At 43.5% G+C, this 17070-nt stretch overlaps 1 protein-coding gene across 6 annotated transcripts in view; it reads right to left on the bottom strand.

Moving 5' to 3' along the window:
• Positions 1–17070, bottom strand: part of LOC123567285 (uncharacterized) — an 84173-nt gene that overhangs the window by 39372 nt on the left and 27731 nt on the right. For 4 of the 6 annotated variants that reach the window (XR_010578515.1, XR_012418396.1, XR_010578514.1 and 1 more), the window contains 2 exons: positions 6144–6367; positions 1369–1447 (listed from right to left, as the gene is read on the bottom strand). Coding sequence is in view for 1 of the 6 variants with exons in the window: in XM_074003206.1 (XP_073859307.1) it covers positions 14058–14079; positions 14556–14656 (123 nt within the window). In the remaining 5 variants the exon portion in view is untranslated. Of the gene's footprint in view, positions 1–1368; positions 1448–3646; positions 3788–6143; positions 6368–14057; positions 14080–14555; positions 14657–17070 lie in introns of all 6 variants that reach the window. The other 2 variants (XR_012418383.1, XM_074003206.1) reach the window with 2 other exon arrangements.

Here is a 17070-nt window from a genome sequence, read left to right as displayed (position 1 = left end):
CATCCATCTCCAGAACTCTTTCATCTTCCCAAACAGAAACTCTAAACCCATTAACTACAGTCCCCCATTCATCCTTCCCCCTCACCCTGATAATCTCAAATCTACTTTCTGTCTATGTGAATTTGCCAATTCTAGGCACCTCATAAAAGTGGATTCAAATGACATTTGTTTGTGGCTGGCCTATTTCACTAAGTATAATATCTTCAAGTTTCATCCATGTTGTAGAAGATTTTTGAAATCAATTTAAAAATAATTAACAATTAAAACCTATTAAGACCTATTCATAGTAGTACAGCCAGGCGCACAGGCTCACGTCTGTTATCCCAGCACTGTGGGAGGCTGAGGCGGTGGTGGGAATCACCAGGCCAGGGGATTGAGACCATCCTGGCTAACACAGTGAAACTCCACCTCTACTAAAAATACAAAAAAATAGCTGGGCATGGTGGCACACACCTGCAGTCCCAGCTACTTGGGAGGCTGAAGCAGGAGAATCGCTTGAACCCGGGAGGTGGAGGTTTCAGTGAGCCAAGATTGTGCCACTGCAGTCCAGCCTGGGCAACAGAGCAGGACTCTGTCTTAAAAAAACTTTTTTAAAAAAAGGCTCAAATGTGTCCTTTGAAAACTGTGTTGGGTCTGTCAGTATACAGTATATAAAATGTATGAAAGGTAGCCTGTTCCAGAGTTAAGTTTGTAAAGCTGAGGACCCTCTGCATATACACGGCACACCCTTTCCCTGCATGACAGTATCTTTAAAAATTCTTCCCTCCAAGGTTTTTTTTTTTTTTTTTTTTTTTTGAGACAGGTTCTCACTCTGTCACCCAGGCTGGAGTGCAGTGGCATGATCACAGCTCACTGCAGCCTTGACCTCCTCAAGTGATCCTCCCATCTCAGCCTTCTGAGTAGCTGGGATTATAAGCGTGAGCCACTATACCAATTTTTTTTTTTTTTTTTTATTTTTAGAGATGGGGTCCCACAATGTTGCCCAGCTCATCTGGAACTCCTGCGTACAAGCAATCCACCCACCTTGGCCTCCCAAAATGCTGAGATTATAGGTGTGAACCACCACACCTGGCCCCCAATCTCTTCCAATTTCAGAACCTTACTTTATATCACTATAACACTATTTCCCTCACAGGATGCATGGTTATCATCAAGAAAGGCAGTAAGGGTGAAGATTTTTAGCATTTCTCTCAGTCCCATTTGGTGCTTACATCTTATTTTGGGTTGCCCTTGACATCTTGACATATGGAGTACTTGTCAGTTAGGCTTACAACAGCCTTAGAGTGATCATGTGGGTAATCTTGATGAGAGATATGATCATTAAATTCTAACCAAAATGTAGCATCCAAACATAAGACAAATACTTACAAGTGATAAATCCTGTATGATAGAGAGGATAACGGTGCCCAACTCTGATAATCTGTCCCAAATCAAGGCAGTAACATTTCTGCAAAGAAAAAAAACAAAAGCATATCTGCTAGTTCCTGGCCTGTGTTAGAGAAGGCTCTTTCTAGGGGCACCAGAGGGAATGGAGTGTAATTCAAACTGGAAGCCTTTTAAAGTGAGCTAGCTCACCTATTGAGGTTATACCTTTTAACTGCACTCCACTGCAGTAGTCAGGACTCTTGTTCCAAGTGACAGAAACCCCATTCAAACTAGCTTAAGCCTAAAGACAGATTTATGGACTGTCTCATGGAATTCATAAACAAGATCGTTCTGACTATCTCTCAGAACTCATTGACCTTAAGAACTCTGTGGAGCCAGAGACTCAAACACCACTCTCTTCTCTTGTCATGTCTCCGTTTCTTTGAGATTTGTCCTTCTTTCTCAGCAATTCCCCCAACCCTCTAGTTCACATAATCTGAAGCACGGTTACCAGGAGCTCCTAAATTTTATATTTTGCAATCAGAAAGCCTAGTTCAACTCTCTTTCAGTCTCCGTTTGAAAAATCTGTGTAAGGACATTTATTGGACTGGCCTGGGCAGGTGCGTTCCCTTGAATCAATCAGCACTGGGCATAGGACAAGTTCACATAATAATCGGGCAACCTAGAAAAAGGAAGTAAGGAGCAGAGGCAGCCCTTAGAAGGCAAGTAGTGCCAGAATGACATTCCCATGGGTGTTCTCTGCATCAACAACCCTACCATCCTGATGTTTTCTTTTGCATTCATTAATATTTGTGTGAGTCTGGAGAAATAGACCATCTTCATGGATTGGAATACTCAATATCATAAAGATCAGTTCTCCTCAAAGTAATTTCTAGATTACATGTAATTCTTATCAAAATCTAAACAGATTTCTTTCTCTTCTTATTTATTTATTTCTTTAGAGACAGAGTCTCGCTCTGTCACCCAGGCTGGAGTGCAGTGGTGCAATCTCGGCTCACTGCAAGCTCCGCCTCCTGCATTCACGCCACTCTCCTGCCTCAGCCTCCCAAGTAGCTGGGACTACAGGTGCCCGCCACGACGCCCGGCTTTTTTTCTTTTCTTTTGTATTTTTGGTAGAGATGGGGCTTCACGGTTTTAGCCAGAATGGTCTCGAGTTCCTGACTTTGTGATTGGTCTGCCTCGGCCTCCCAAAGTGCTGGGATTACAGATGTGAGCCACTGAGTCCAGCGCTTTTTTTTTTTTTTAAACAAACAGTCATCATTAGGATGAATCTCAACATATTTCTTAATAAATAGTGACAAGCTGATTCTAATTTTGTTTTTAGAAAGTGTCTTGCTCTGTTGTCTAAGCTGGAGTATAGTGGTGCAATTACAGCTCACTGAAGCCTCAAACTCCTGGGCTCAAGCAATCCTCCCGCCTCAGTCTCTCCAAGTGCTAGGATTACAGATGTCTGCCACCACGCCTGGCTAATTCTAAATTTATATGAAAATGCAGGCTGGTTGTGGTGGCTTATGCCTGTAATCCCAAAATTTTGGGAAGCAAAGGCGGGTGAATCACCTGAGGTCAAGAGTTCGAGATCAGCCTGGCCAACATGGCAAACCCCGTCTCTACTATAAAAACACAAAAAAGTTAGCCAAGTGTAGTGACACATGCCTGTAATGCCAGCTACTTGGGAGGCTGAGACAGGAGAAACACGTGAACCTGGGAGGCAGAGGTCACAGTGAGCTGAGATTGCACCATTGTACTCCAGCCTGGGCAAAAAGAGCAAAACTCTGCCTCAAAGAAAAAAAAAAATGCAAAGGGCCAAGAATAGCCAAAATACTGGCTTGTTCTGAAATCTCTGGTCTATGAGATAATCCACTTTTTTTCTTCCTTTTTTTTTTTTTTTTTTTTTTTTTTGAGACAGAGTCTCCTCGCTCTTTTTTTGTGTTTTTAGTAGAGACAGGGTTTCACCGCGTTAGCCAGGATGGTCTCGATACCTGACCTCGTGATCTGCCCGCCTCTGCCTCCCAAAGTGCTGGGATTACAGGCATGAGCCACAGTGCCCAGCCAGATGAGATGACCTACTTCTTACTGACTTCAAGATGTGATAAAAGGCTTGGCACAGTGGCTTATGCCTGTAATGCCAACACTGGGAGGCTGAGGTGGGAGGATTACTTGAGGTCAGGAATTGGAGACCAGTCCAGGCAACATGGCAGGAGCTTGTTTCTGCAGAAAAAGTCAAAAAAAACCACAAATAGCTGAGCATGATGATACACACCTGTAGCCCCAGCTATCCAGGAGGCTGAGTCAGGATGATTATTTGAGCCCAGGAGTTCAAGGCTATAGTGGCTGAGGTGGGCGGATCACGAAGTCAGGTGAGCAAGACCATCCTGGATAACATGGTGAAACCCTGTCTCTACTGAAAATACAAAAAAAATTAGCTGGGCGTGGTGGCAGGTGCCTGTAGTCCCAGCTACTCGGGAAGCAGAGGCAGGAGAATGGCATGAACCTGTGAGGCGGAGCTTGCACTGCACTGCAGCCTGGGCGACAAAGTGAGACTCCATCTCATAATAAACAAAACAAAACAAAACAAAGGAAAGAAAGAACAAAACCCTAGCAGAATGCTGCCCATAGCGAGTCTTCACTCAGGAATGCCCATTTGGCCACACAGTAGCTCTCAGGAAAAAAACATTAATTAGTTCACCAATAGAGCAAGGAAACTCACTCCTTAGCTTTAGGTCTGTTTTAGGGCAGATGCGGTAATTGTCTAAAATATCACAGAGTTATTCCAAGAAGCATTCGTTGAGAATGTATTCTCTTTATGTTCTACCCTACTCCTTCTACCTTGGTCTCCAGCATTCTGATTTTCCAATATCCTTATGCACTGTGCCCTTTTTAATTTTTGACACAGAGTCTCACTCTCGCAGGCTGGAGTGCAGTGGTGCCATCGCAGCTCGCACCTCACTGCAACCTCCGCCTCTTGGATTCAAGTGATTCTCAAATTTCAGCTTCCTGAGTAGCTGGGATTACAAGCACGTGCCAACGCGCCCATCTAATTTTTGTATTTTTAGTAGACACAGGGTATCGCCATGGTGGCTAGGCTGGTGTCAAACCCCTGGCCTCAAGTGACACGTCCACCACTGCCTCCCAAAGTCTTGGGATTACAGGCAAGCCACCGCACGCAGCCTGTTGTACTCGCTTTATATATGGAAATACTGGTATGTTTGTTGGTGTAATACTATTGTTTTGGCCTGAATCTCAAATCTGAATTATTTTGTATTGAGACTATTCATGGAGTTTTTTGATTCACTAAAATTCCAAATTGAACAAGGATACACTTAATTAATTTAAAAATAATTTTTCCAGTCTGAGTGCAGTGGCTCACACCTGTAATCCCAGCACTTTGGGAGACCAAGGCGGGTGAATCATTTGAGGTTTGAAGTTCAAGACCAGCCTGGCCAACATGGTAAAACCCCGTCTCTACAAAAAATACAAAAATTACCCCGCTGTGGTGGCAAAAGCCTGTAATCCCAGTTACTCGGGAGGATGAAGTGGGAGAATCACTTGAACTCAGGAGGCGGAGGTTGCAGTGAGCCAAGATCTCACCACTGCACTCCAGCCTGGGTGACAGAGCGAGGGACTCTGTCTCAAAAAATAATAATAATTTTTCCATATTTCACACTTCTATACTTTACTATCTTCGAGAGTCAGAAAATAACACCAACAAAACAGAGCATCTGATGCAATAATATTTTTTTTTTTTTTTTTTGAGATGGAGTGGAGTCTCCCTCTGTCACCCAGGCAGGAGTGCAGTGGCACAACCTCAACTACTGCAACCTCTGTCTCCCTGGTTCAAGCTATTCTCTCGTGCCTCAGCTTCCAAGTGGCTGGAATGACAGGCACCTGCCACCGTGCCCAGCTAATTTTTGTATTTTTAGTAGAGACAGGTTTTCGCCATGTTGCCCAGGCTGGTTTCAAACTCCTGACAGGTGATCCACCCACCTTGGCCTCGAAGAGTGCTGGGATTACATACGTGAGCCTCTGCGTCTGGCTACTGATACAATAATATCATTCTTAGCTCTGGTTCAAAGACTTTTTGAAGAAGCAGACAATGAACATGACAGAATTGAAACTGACTTGGGGAATCGATTAAAATCTCCATCTAGGTCAGGCGCAATGGCCCACACCTGTAATCCCAGCACTATGGGAGGCCAAGACAGGCAGATCACTTGAGGTCAGGAGTTCGAGACCAGCCCAGCAAACATACTGAAACCCCATCTCTACTAAAAATACAAACATTCGCTGGGCGTGTTGGTGTGCACCTGTAATCCCAGCTACTCAGGAGGCTGAGCCACGAGGATCACTTCAACCCAGGAGGTGGAGGTTGCAGTGAGCCACGATCACGCCACTGTACTCCAGCCTGGGCAACACAGTGAGACACTGTCTCAAAAAAAAACAAATCCCCATTCATACACGATGAAACCGAAAGATCAAAAGAAAGCAGTGATTTTTTTTGAGCAAAACACACTGCTTGCTGTCAATAAAAACATTACAGTCCTAACCTTTTCCCCAAGAATTCTGTCAGATAATCTCAAAGTCATCAAAATGAAATGGGATTATTTAAACATGAAGGACTTTTAAGAAAAATATTTGGCCAGGCACGGTGACTAATGCTTGTAATCCCAGCACTTTGGAAGGCCGAGGCTGGTGGATCACCTGAGGTCAGGAGTTCAAGACCAGCCTGGCCAACATCATGAAACCCCATCTCCACTAACCTTAAAAAAATTGGCCAGGCACGGGGGCGGGTGCCTCCAATTCCAGCTACTCAGGAGGTTAAGGCAAGACAATCACTTGAACCCAGGAGGTGGACGGTGTGCGCCTGTAATCCCAGTTACTGGAGAGGCTGAGGCACGAAAATTGCTTGAGTTCAGGAGATGGCGGTTGCAGTGAACTGAGATCTCACCACTGCACTCCAGCCTGGGTGACAGAATGAGAAGGCCTGAAAAAAAAAAAAAAAAAAAAATCAGTGCTATTTTATCTTAAGTGTTTTATGATTAAACATCTACAATTGTCTTTTGCACTAAGTTTATTATTTTTATTGTATTAAACTTTAGCTGCATGGGGCACATGTGCAGGTGTGTTCCATGAGTACACTGCAAGATGCTAAGGTTTGGGCTTCTAGTGAACCCATCACCCAATCACTGACCACAGTACCCAATGAGCAGTTTTTCAACCCTTTCCGCTCCTTCCCTCCCCACCTGTGGAGTTCCCAGGGTCTGTTATTTCCATCTTTATGTCCATTTGAACCAACTGTTTAGCTATTTATTTATTAATTTATTTTTGAGACAGAGTCTCGCTCCTTCACCCTGGCTGGAGGGCAGTGGCGCCATCTCAGCTCACTGCAACGTTCACCTCCTGGGTTCAAGCGATTCTCCTGCCTCAGCCTTCCGAGTAGCTGGGATTACAGGCACGCGCCACCACACAGGGCAAACTTTTGCAATTTTAGTAGAAATGGGGTTCCAGCATGTTGGCCAGGCTGGTATCGAACTCCTGACCTCAGGTGATCCACCTGCTTTGCCCTCCCAGTGTGCTGGGATTATAGGTATGAGCCACTGTACCTTGCCTATTTTTAAATAATACTTAATTTTCTTTAATTTTTCTAAAAATTTAGAGTACAATTATATAATGATGTTAACCTTTTTGGGGGGTGGGATGGGGTCTCACTCAGTCACCCAGGATGGAGTGCAATGGCTCAGTCATGCTTCCCTGCAGCCTCAAATTCCTGTGCTCAAGTGATCCTCCCACCTCAGCCTCCCAAACAGCTGAGACCACAGGCACGGACCACCATGCCCAGCTCATTTTTCTATTTTTGTGGAGATAGGGTCTTGCTATGTTGCCCAGGGGGGTGTCAAATTCCTGAGCTCAAGCAATCTGCCCACCTTGGCTTCCCCAAGTGCTGGGATTAGAGACCTAAACCACCGTCCCTGGCCTAATATAGTAGAATCTTACTTAACGCTTCATAGTATGATTTTTAAAGTTTGTATTTGAAATATATTTAAATATGTAGTTTGATCTTTTGAAAAACATTTGAATTCCTAACAGATTATAAAATACTAGTTGTGCCCAGGAGGCGGAGGTTGCAATGAACAGAGATCAAACCGCTGAACTCCAGCCTGGGTGACAGAGCAAGACGCCAGCTCAAAAAAAAAAAAAAATAGTTATCTTAGGGTTCAAACCAGAGAAGCAGAACCAGTAGGAAAGATACACAGATTCAGATATAAATAAACATATACTGACACACATCTGCATAGATATAGAAACGGATGGCTTCTAGCCGGGCACAGTGGCTCAAGCCTGTAATCCCAGCACTTTGGAAGGCCGAGGCAGGCAGATCACCTAACGTCAGGAGTTTGAGACCAGCCTGGCCAACAAGATGAAACTCTGTCTCTAATAAAAACACAAAAATTAGCCAGGTGTGGTGGTGCATGCCTGCAGTTCCAGCAAATCGGGAGGCTGAGGCAGAAGAATTGCTTGAACCCGGGAGGCGGAGATTGCAGTGAACCGAGATCGCGCCACTGCACTCCAGCCTGGGTGATAAAGCTAGACTCCATCTCTAACAAACAAACAAACAAAAAAGTTATATACAGACATACATCTAGATAGATAGATAGACTGGTAAAACCTTGGCTTCTGCATTTGTGGGGTTGGCTAAGCAAGCCCAGAGTCCACAGAACTGGCTGTCAGGAAACGACAATCTCTGGCGGGCTGCAGCCGCACAGGCAGGGCCAAAGCTTGCTTTTCATAGGCACTCAGGAAGAAAGATCCAGAGGGAAGAGAGCACAATAGTGGACTCAACTGCTATTTGAAGTCTGTGCTCCAGGAAGTCCTAAGCCCTCTCTTTTTTAAAAAAAGAAACATAAACTTTTTGGCTGGGTGTGGTGGCACAAGCTGTAGTCTCACCTGCTCAGGAAGTTGAGGCAGAAGAATTGCTTGAGCACAGGAGTTAGAATCTAGCCTGAGCAGCATAACAAGACTTGGGTTCTAAAAAGTATTTAAAAAATAGTCCGGCCGCAGTGGCTCACGACCATAGTCCCAGCACTTTGGGAGGCCAAGGCGGGTGAACTGCTTGAAGCCAGGAGTTCAAGACCAGGCTGGCCAACATGGTGAAACCCCGTCTCTACTAAAAATACAAAAAACTAGCTGGGCGAGGTGGTGGGCGCCTGTAGTCCCAGCTACTCGGGAGGCTGAGGCAGGAGAATGGCGTAAACCCGGGAGGCGGAGCTTGCAGTGAGCTGAGATCCGGCCACTGCACTCCAGCCTGGGCGACAGAGTAAGACTCTGTCTCAAAAAAAAAAAAAAAAAAAAAAAACCAAATAAAATCAGAAAAAAAAAAACAACAACAACAAGTTATAAAAGGGCAAGGAACATGAACACTTAAAAGGAGGTGTACCAGTAAATAACGAGCATGAAAACATGTTCAATCTCACTGATCATCAGAGAAATGCAAATCAGAAACAAACGGAGATAATATCTACACTGGTCAGAATGGCAATTATGACACACAGTCCACAACAATAGAGGCTGCTGGGGCAGATGAGCAAAGAAATGCAGGTCCACTGTTGGGGCAAATGCAAACTAGTTCAGATCCCCTGGGGAGCAGTGTGGACGTTTCTCAAAGAACCTCAAAGAGAACTACCACCCAACGCTGCAACCCCACTCCTAAGGATCTATAAAAAGGAAAATCCTTCCATCCAAAACTCACATACACTCCTATGTTCACGGCAGTACTACTCACAATCGTAAAGACATGAATCAGCCTTGGTGCCCATCACCAGTGGATCAGAGAAAGGAAATGTGGTACATACACACCACGGAACACTACACAGTCATAAAACACACATACATGCTCTTACCAGAAACCTGGACAGAGCCATAGGCCATTATGAACAAAAGGCAAGAACAGAAAACCAAAATTTTCAAAACACCTACAAAGGTCAGTTGTGAATGTTCTCTCCACAGAGAAATCATAACTCTGGAGCTCACGGAGGTGCCAGACTCTGAAACTTCATTATGATGCTACCTTTACACAGATCAAATTGTCCCTTGCACCCGCTGGTTATACACACCTACTCTACGGCAATGAAACTGCCGTCCCATTTTGGTAACGCTCATTCTCACCGGAGTGAGATGATATATGAGTGTGGTTTTGATTGACTTCTTGTGAGGATCAGTAATGTTGATTCAGAATCTTTTACCTCTGCATCCTTCTCAGGTCTTCAGATTCTTTGCCCAGTCTTACACATCAAATTGAAACAAGTTCATGATAACTTGGCAAACATCTCTAACCACAGCAAAATGTAAATCAAAACCACACTTAGATATTGGTAACAGGTACGGAGTGACACTGAGACACAATGAATCTGTTCTGGTGTTCTATTGCACAGCAGGGTGACTATGTGACTAGGGTCAACAGAATCTAGAAAATTTTTTCAAAATCAGCTGGAAATTACGGTTCTGAATATTCTCTCCACAGAGAAATAATAATGATGGAAAGTCACAGAGATGCCAGATATGATGATTTGATCATGATACTACACATACATATGTCAAAATGTCCCTTGCACCCTTTGGTTGTGTGTGTGTGGGTGAATATATATACCCACACACACACACACACACACACACACTCTCTAGAAACAAAACTGCCATCAAATGTTGCTATTATTCATTCTAACTGGAGTGAGATGAAATCTGAGTGATTTTCACTTACACTTTTGTGTGCATAAGCGATGGTGAGAATCTTCTCTTTGACCTGTGCATCAACCTCACGTCTTCAGGTCCTCTGCCCAGTCCTACACAACAAATTAAAAACAAATTCAAAATAACATAGCAAGTACCACTTATCACACACACACAAAAATAAAAAACACACTCAAGATTCCATCTCACTCTACATGCAACAGATGCTACCAGAAAAAAGTTGAAACATATGAAAACACAATCCAATCAAGGTGTGGATTTCCGGAGGAGGCACTTGTCTCCACATGTGGTGGGAAATGGTAAACTAGTATGCACACTAAAGAAACCACTTGGATGTTCCTTGAAATCCTAAAACTACAACTACCATTTTCTCCAGCAATTCTATTCCTAGGTATATACACAGAGGACATGATCAGGACATGGAAGAGATTATCTGTCATCCCAGGTGGCATTCAGCCCTATGCTCAAAAGCCAAGAAAAGAAATCAGCCTACCTGTCCATCCACAGATGAAGGGATGAAGAATCTCTGGTACCCAGACAGGATGGAATACTTTTATGCCATCAAAATTCATGGAATCCTATCATCTCCAGCAACATGGCTGCACCTGCAGATATTCTGTTCAATCACATCAGAAAGGCAGACAAAGACCAAGCCTGCATGTTCTCACTTATGTGGGAGCTGAAAACTTTAACTCACTGAAGGTGAAAATACAGTAGTGGTCACCACAGAATAGGTGGAGGACAGGACCTCAAGGATTGCCAATAGGTACACAGAGAGTTACAGGACAGGAATACATTCTGGTATTCCACTCCAAAGCAGGGCGATGATACTTAACAATATGGTTATGCCGTTTTCAAAGTAGCTACCAAGGAGGATACTGAATGTTCACACATCGAAGATATCAAACTTACACGTGGTCACAAGCATGGGAAACTCCCTGATTTTATCCATACTCAAGGTATACAAACAAGTATCACAATGTTCCAATGCACCCCTAATTCTGGACATGAAGTGTAAAACAAACGTTTTATGAAATGTGAACAATACACGGCTAAATGTTCACATGGATCCACCGAAGACCCAAGGAACCTGAATATGCAAAGCAATTCTAGGGAATACACACTCAACTGGAGGCCACACACTACCCAATTTCAAATTACATGTAACACCTCCCCTCATCCACAGACTACAGTAGTGGCATAAAAATGAATCCATCAACCTAGAGACTTAAGAGAATCTAAACACATACCTGCAGTCAACACATTCTTTTTCAAAGAATGCCTAGAAGATGCAATGAGGCCATGTGCTGTGGCTCACACCTGTACTTCCAGCAGTTTCAGAGACCGAGTTGGGCAGATCTCTTGAGGTCAGGAGTTTCAGACCAGCTTGGCCAAAATGGTGAAATCCTATCTCTAGTAAAAATACGAAACATATTAGTCAGGTGTGGTGGTGCGCAGCAGCAATCCCAGCCACTTGGGAAGATCAGGCAGGAGAATCACTCGAAGCAAGGAGGCGGAGGTGGCAGAGAGCTGAGATCTCAACACTGCACTCCAGTCTGGGTGACAGCATGAGTGGGACTGTGTCCCCAAGGGGAAAAAGGATGAGATGAGGAGTCAGCAGTCTGTTCAATTGAGCAGTCTGAAATGACTGGATAGCCACATACAAAAGAATGAAATAAGACGTTGACGTTATACAATACACAAACATAAACTCGAAATACATTAAACCCTAAGCACAAGCCTTAAAAGCATAAAACTGCTGCAGGAAAACACAGAGTGAGCTTAAGTTGAGGAAAATCTGAATCTAAGCTCACAGGATATAAAAGCAAACAACAGACAAAAGAGAAAAATAGAAAAAAAACCACTTCCAACAACAGAAGTCAAAAACTCTAGTTTTTGTTATTGACTTTACCTTACAAAAACAATCACTGCTACTCAGGCACGGTGGCTCACACCTGTAAACCCAGGACTTTGGGAGGCTGAGGTGGGTGGATCACCTGAGGTCAGGAGTTCGAGACCAGCCTGGCCAACATGGTGAAACCCCTCATCTACATACAAAAATTAGGTGGGCGTGGTGACAGTTGTCTGTAATCCCAGCTACTCAGGAGGCTGAGGCAGGAGAATCACTCTAACCCAGGAGGCAGAGGTTGCAGTGAGCCAAGATTGCACCACTGCACTCCAGTCTGGGCAACAAAGTGAGATACTGTCTCAAAAAAAAAAAGAAGAAGACGTTCAACTGATCAACCAACATGAAAAAATGCACAACCTCAGTGCAATGCAACTCCCAAACACAATAAGATATCATCTCATGTTGGTCACAATGGGTAATTTTCCAAAGTCAAAACAACATGCTGGCGAGGCAGCAAAGGAAAGGGAACGCTGCTACACTCTTGGTCAATGTGAAAACTAGTTCACACTGTGGAAACCAGTTGAGAGATTCTCAAAAACTTAAAACAGAACTACCATCAGACCCAGCAATTCCACGACACTTGGTATCTACCCAAAAGACAATAAATCATTCTATCAAAAGACACATGCTCTCCCGCATTCATGGCCATGCCATTCACAAGAACAAAGATGTGGAAGCGTCAAAGGTGACCAGCAACAGTGGATTTCAGTTTTTGTTTTTTTTTTTTTAATGTGGTGCATACACATCACACAATATTACACAGCCATAAGAACACACAATCATGTCCTAAGCAGCATGGATAGACCTGGGGCTTATTATGTTTAGCAAACCAAGGCAAGAACAGCAATCCAAATACTCAAAAAAAAGAAAAAAGAAAGAAACAAAAAGTCTAGAACTTGAGTGATGAATGTCAACTTACAGAACAAAACCAAAGCCAAATTTTTGAAGACAGGGAATAGTGTGATACTATCTTTTGTGGGAACTCTTGGCTTCCCCCAAAATTAGAGAACTGGGGAGAAAGAAGCCTCAGCTCAGAATCTGTGACTGGGTTGGAAGTGGAGGCTGGAAATGTGCTCAAGGTCAAACTTTCCTCCGCCCTTCAAAGGAGCCTGGAGTTTTACCAATGAGCCTAGAGTAAATATTCACCCCGTCGTCCACCCCGGGAGATCCCTTTAAACCAGGAGCGCACAGTGAGGACAGAAACATGAATGTGCACTAACAAGTCCTGAAAGTTCAGAGGGTGATTCTCCATTTCCCCGTGGCACACAGCAGAAGAACTGTGTCTCTAGGTTCCAGGAAATGCCTGTGAGAGAGCTGTGTCCCCCAGATTCCCTTCATCACAGATGACACCCAGTGCTTAAGCCTACACCCCTTGTGACCAATCCCAAGGAGTGTTGACTAATCTAAACCAAAGGCTCTGATGTTCCACAGGAAGAAAAGAGCAGGTGGACTGCAAAGAGAATCTCTCATGAACGCAGCACCCTCATAGCCCATACAGACAGTTCTTACCATGATGCCAAGAAACTGAAAACAACAAGCCAGACCTCACATACATTTCCATTTTCCTTCTGATTGCATACCCCCTGCTTCAGCCCCTCCTCACAATCAGCAGGGATAACATGGAGGCTCCTGGGAACCTTTTCCCATTGGGATTTTCCTGGCACGTAGTTCCCTACCTGGACGAGTCTCCTCGTCACTTATACTCTCCAGCATCAAGTCTTTAGTAAGAAAAACACCAGGATAAGTCATTAGAGAGTGTGACTCACCCACTCCTCCTACGTTAGCTGAAGCTGAATGATGGGCTTTTCTCCCACCCCAGGCTGCTTCTTACATGATCCCCTAATCTTTCTTCTGGATTGACAAACCTTCCTACAGCTTCTTGGGCCAGAGTTCTATACTGGCAAAATCACTTTCAGGAGAATCCCAAGTCTCTTTCCCAGCAGGAACCCAGAATCAGGTTTCTATACAATGAAGCCAGCAAGTTTTTCCCTCGGGAAGTGAGTTATTTCATGGTACATACCGTTTCCTTTCCAAGCTCTTATCTGCAATTATATAAAAGAAAACATTATGAGAATCAGATTCTGCTGTGCACTTCACACAGATCTGTTATTCTATGGACAACGATAAAAAACCAGAAGGCAGTACAGTGATTGAGCCATAGGTGAAAATCCCCAAAGACTAGCACAGAGGATAGCTATAGAAAAACAAGATCTCTACTCACAGAATTTACTTTAAATTTAATTTTATATGCAAATGCACAATGCTTCATCCAAGGAGGAAAACTGGTATTCTGGAAAATGCCTCAGTATTGCAGTTGATAATGCATGCTGTCATTTAAAAGCAGCATAGTGTACCATGTATCAGTTGGGAAGACACGCTGACTGAATTCCAGCCCCACAAAGACAATAGTGTACAGTGTACATAATGTACATTGCCAGGTTTTCAAATCAAAATTAATTGAGAAGTAAAGAATCAGGAAAGCAACATTGATGTAGAAGACAAAAAAGGGGGATCTTACCTGGACATCATCATCATCATCACAATCAACATCACCATCATCATCATCTTCATCTTTGCATTGTGGTGAGCATCTTAAAAACAGGCCATCCTCAGGACGAGCTGGAAGGACACAGAGGAAAGATCAGTGCACCGGTGGTTGGTGACTGTGAGTCACTCAGGGAGCTTTGCTGCATGTGGTGTATGGAGGTGGTTGATATACAAGAATGGACTGAGTTGATACTGGGCTATTCCCCTGAGTGGAAGATGGATGGCAGAGGAGGGGAGCTGGAAAGACATGAGACATGGAGACCTTGGCTTCGTACTAGAGGCATCGGGCAGCAACACAAAACAGTCAACCCAAAATGGAACTAAAATGCACACTGAGGGTCAATGGAAGAGTGCCTTCCTGCCTCTCAAATGTTTTGAAACTCTTCTAAACAAACAGCCGTTTCTTAGTGTATTCAAGACCGTGTCAGTACACTAGAATCTAATCATGCTGATACTACATTTAGCAACTGTTTTAAAGGATTTATTACTTGATTAAAAGCCTATTTTATGGGTGAAATGGACTCAATTTTACCCAAATTACTCTATTCTATTAATCACACATTCATTTTCATAGAGATCATTTAAAAATTCAGTATTAAAATGCTACAATTAAAAATAGTCATGATTTCCCAATTGTAAGTCTTCTGGAATGACTTCTACACACCCTTTTGGGGCCCTGTGATCAGGAGCTTCACCACCCCCTGTGTGACTCTCCCTGGGGAGATTCCCTAAAAATCAAGCTTCATTCAAACAGGCCAAGCTCACACAGCCAGCTCTACCTACACCAGTGAAGCTGAGAGACGTGACTTTGACCACTTTCTGCCATGAAGATAAGTTTAAAAGTTCAAATACACATTATCTACTGAAATGAGGAAATGTATACCAATAGAAATGAACAAATTCATGAAAAAATGTACACGAGTATGGGGGTGATTTTTAGTTAACTAGCTTACATAAAAATTATTTTTTTGGCCTAGTACTTTAGCTCACACCTGTAATCCCAGCACTTTGGGAGGCTGAGGCAGGGGGATGACCTGAGGTCAGGAGGTCATGACCAGCCTGGCCAAAATGGTGAAACCCCGTGTCTACTAAAAATACAAAAAGTTAGCCAGGCATGGTGGTGAGCGCCTGTAATCCCAGCTACTCAGGAGTCTCAGGCAGGAGAATTGCTTGATCCTGGGGGGCAGACATTACAGTGAGCCGAGATCATGCCATTGCACAGCCTGGGCAAGAAGAGTGAACCACCATCTCTCTCTCTCTCTCTCTCTCTCCCTCTCTCTCTCTCTCTCTCTCTCTCTCTCTAGACATACAAAATATTGGTATAGGAAATCAAAAATTTTTATCAGTCATGTTAAATCTAACTTATCAGCTGTCAACATGAAGATCCTAGCAAATAAGGAAGGTACAAATAAGTGGAAAGGCATCCTGTATTCATGGATAGGAAGACTAAACCTGACTAACACACAATACTACAGACATGATCAACAGACTCACAACAATTACTATCAAACTGGTAACAGCCATCTGTGCAGAGATGGAAAAGATAATCCTACAATGTTAATGAATTTTATGTGCCTTATGTAACCATGATGACGTTAAAAAAATAGTGTTAGAGGATGCAGGTTCATGAGATTGAAATACACACACACACACACATACACAAAATACAGAAATACAGAGAGTATGTTTCTAGCGTAGGGGCACTCATAAGTTTCACAGATACAGAGAGCCCTGAATTAAATGCACACATATACAGTAAACTGACCTTCTACAAAGGTGTCAAAAATACACAATCGGGGAAAAGGAAAGCCTCTTCAACAAATGATGGTAAAACTGCATATTCTCATTCAAATGAAGAAATAGAATGCTGACAGTGTGCTCAAGGTTGTGCTTCTCCCTCCATTTCCAAGACACTGGAGCTTTTGCACTGAGCCCAGATTGAATTTTCATTCTGTCCTCCATGCCCAGGAAGAGCTCTTGATACCAGAGGTAAGCAGGGAAAAACAGACAAATGAGTGTGCTGCCAGGAAACCTAACAGTTCATAAGGTGAGGATCAATCTCTCCTATGCCTCTGGACACACCACAGAAGAATTTTGTCTCCAGCATTAAGTAACTGCCTCTGATAGAACTCTGTCCTAAACTAAAGGCTTTGAGATTTTGCAGTGGCAGAGGCAGGAAAGAGCAGGTGTTCTAGAAAGATCATCTTTAAATAATAAATAAGAAGAGGTGATCAAAAACACAGGATACTCAAAATCACATAAACTCAAAAGAACAAACTTCACTTATGTTTACTTTTTCTTTTTCTCTTTCTACACCCTCCCTAAGCCTCCCAAGCAGCAGGTATAACATGAAGGCTCCTGGAAATGCTCTGCTATTAGACTGCACGTGAAATCTTCTTACCTACCTAGAAAGGTATCCTCTTCCCTGCTGGGATTCTCCAGAATCCACTCTTTAGAACCACCAACATCAGGATAAGTCAGGGAGA

This window comes from Macaca fascicularis, chromosome 10, assembly GCF_037993035.2.
Source record: "Macaca fascicularis isolate 582-1 chromosome 10, T2T-MFA8v1.1".
NCBI lineage: Eukaryota > Metazoa > Chordata > Mammalia > Primates > Cercopithecidae > Macaca > Macaca fascicularis.
This window is presented reverse-complemented; position numbering and strand designations above follow the sequence as displayed.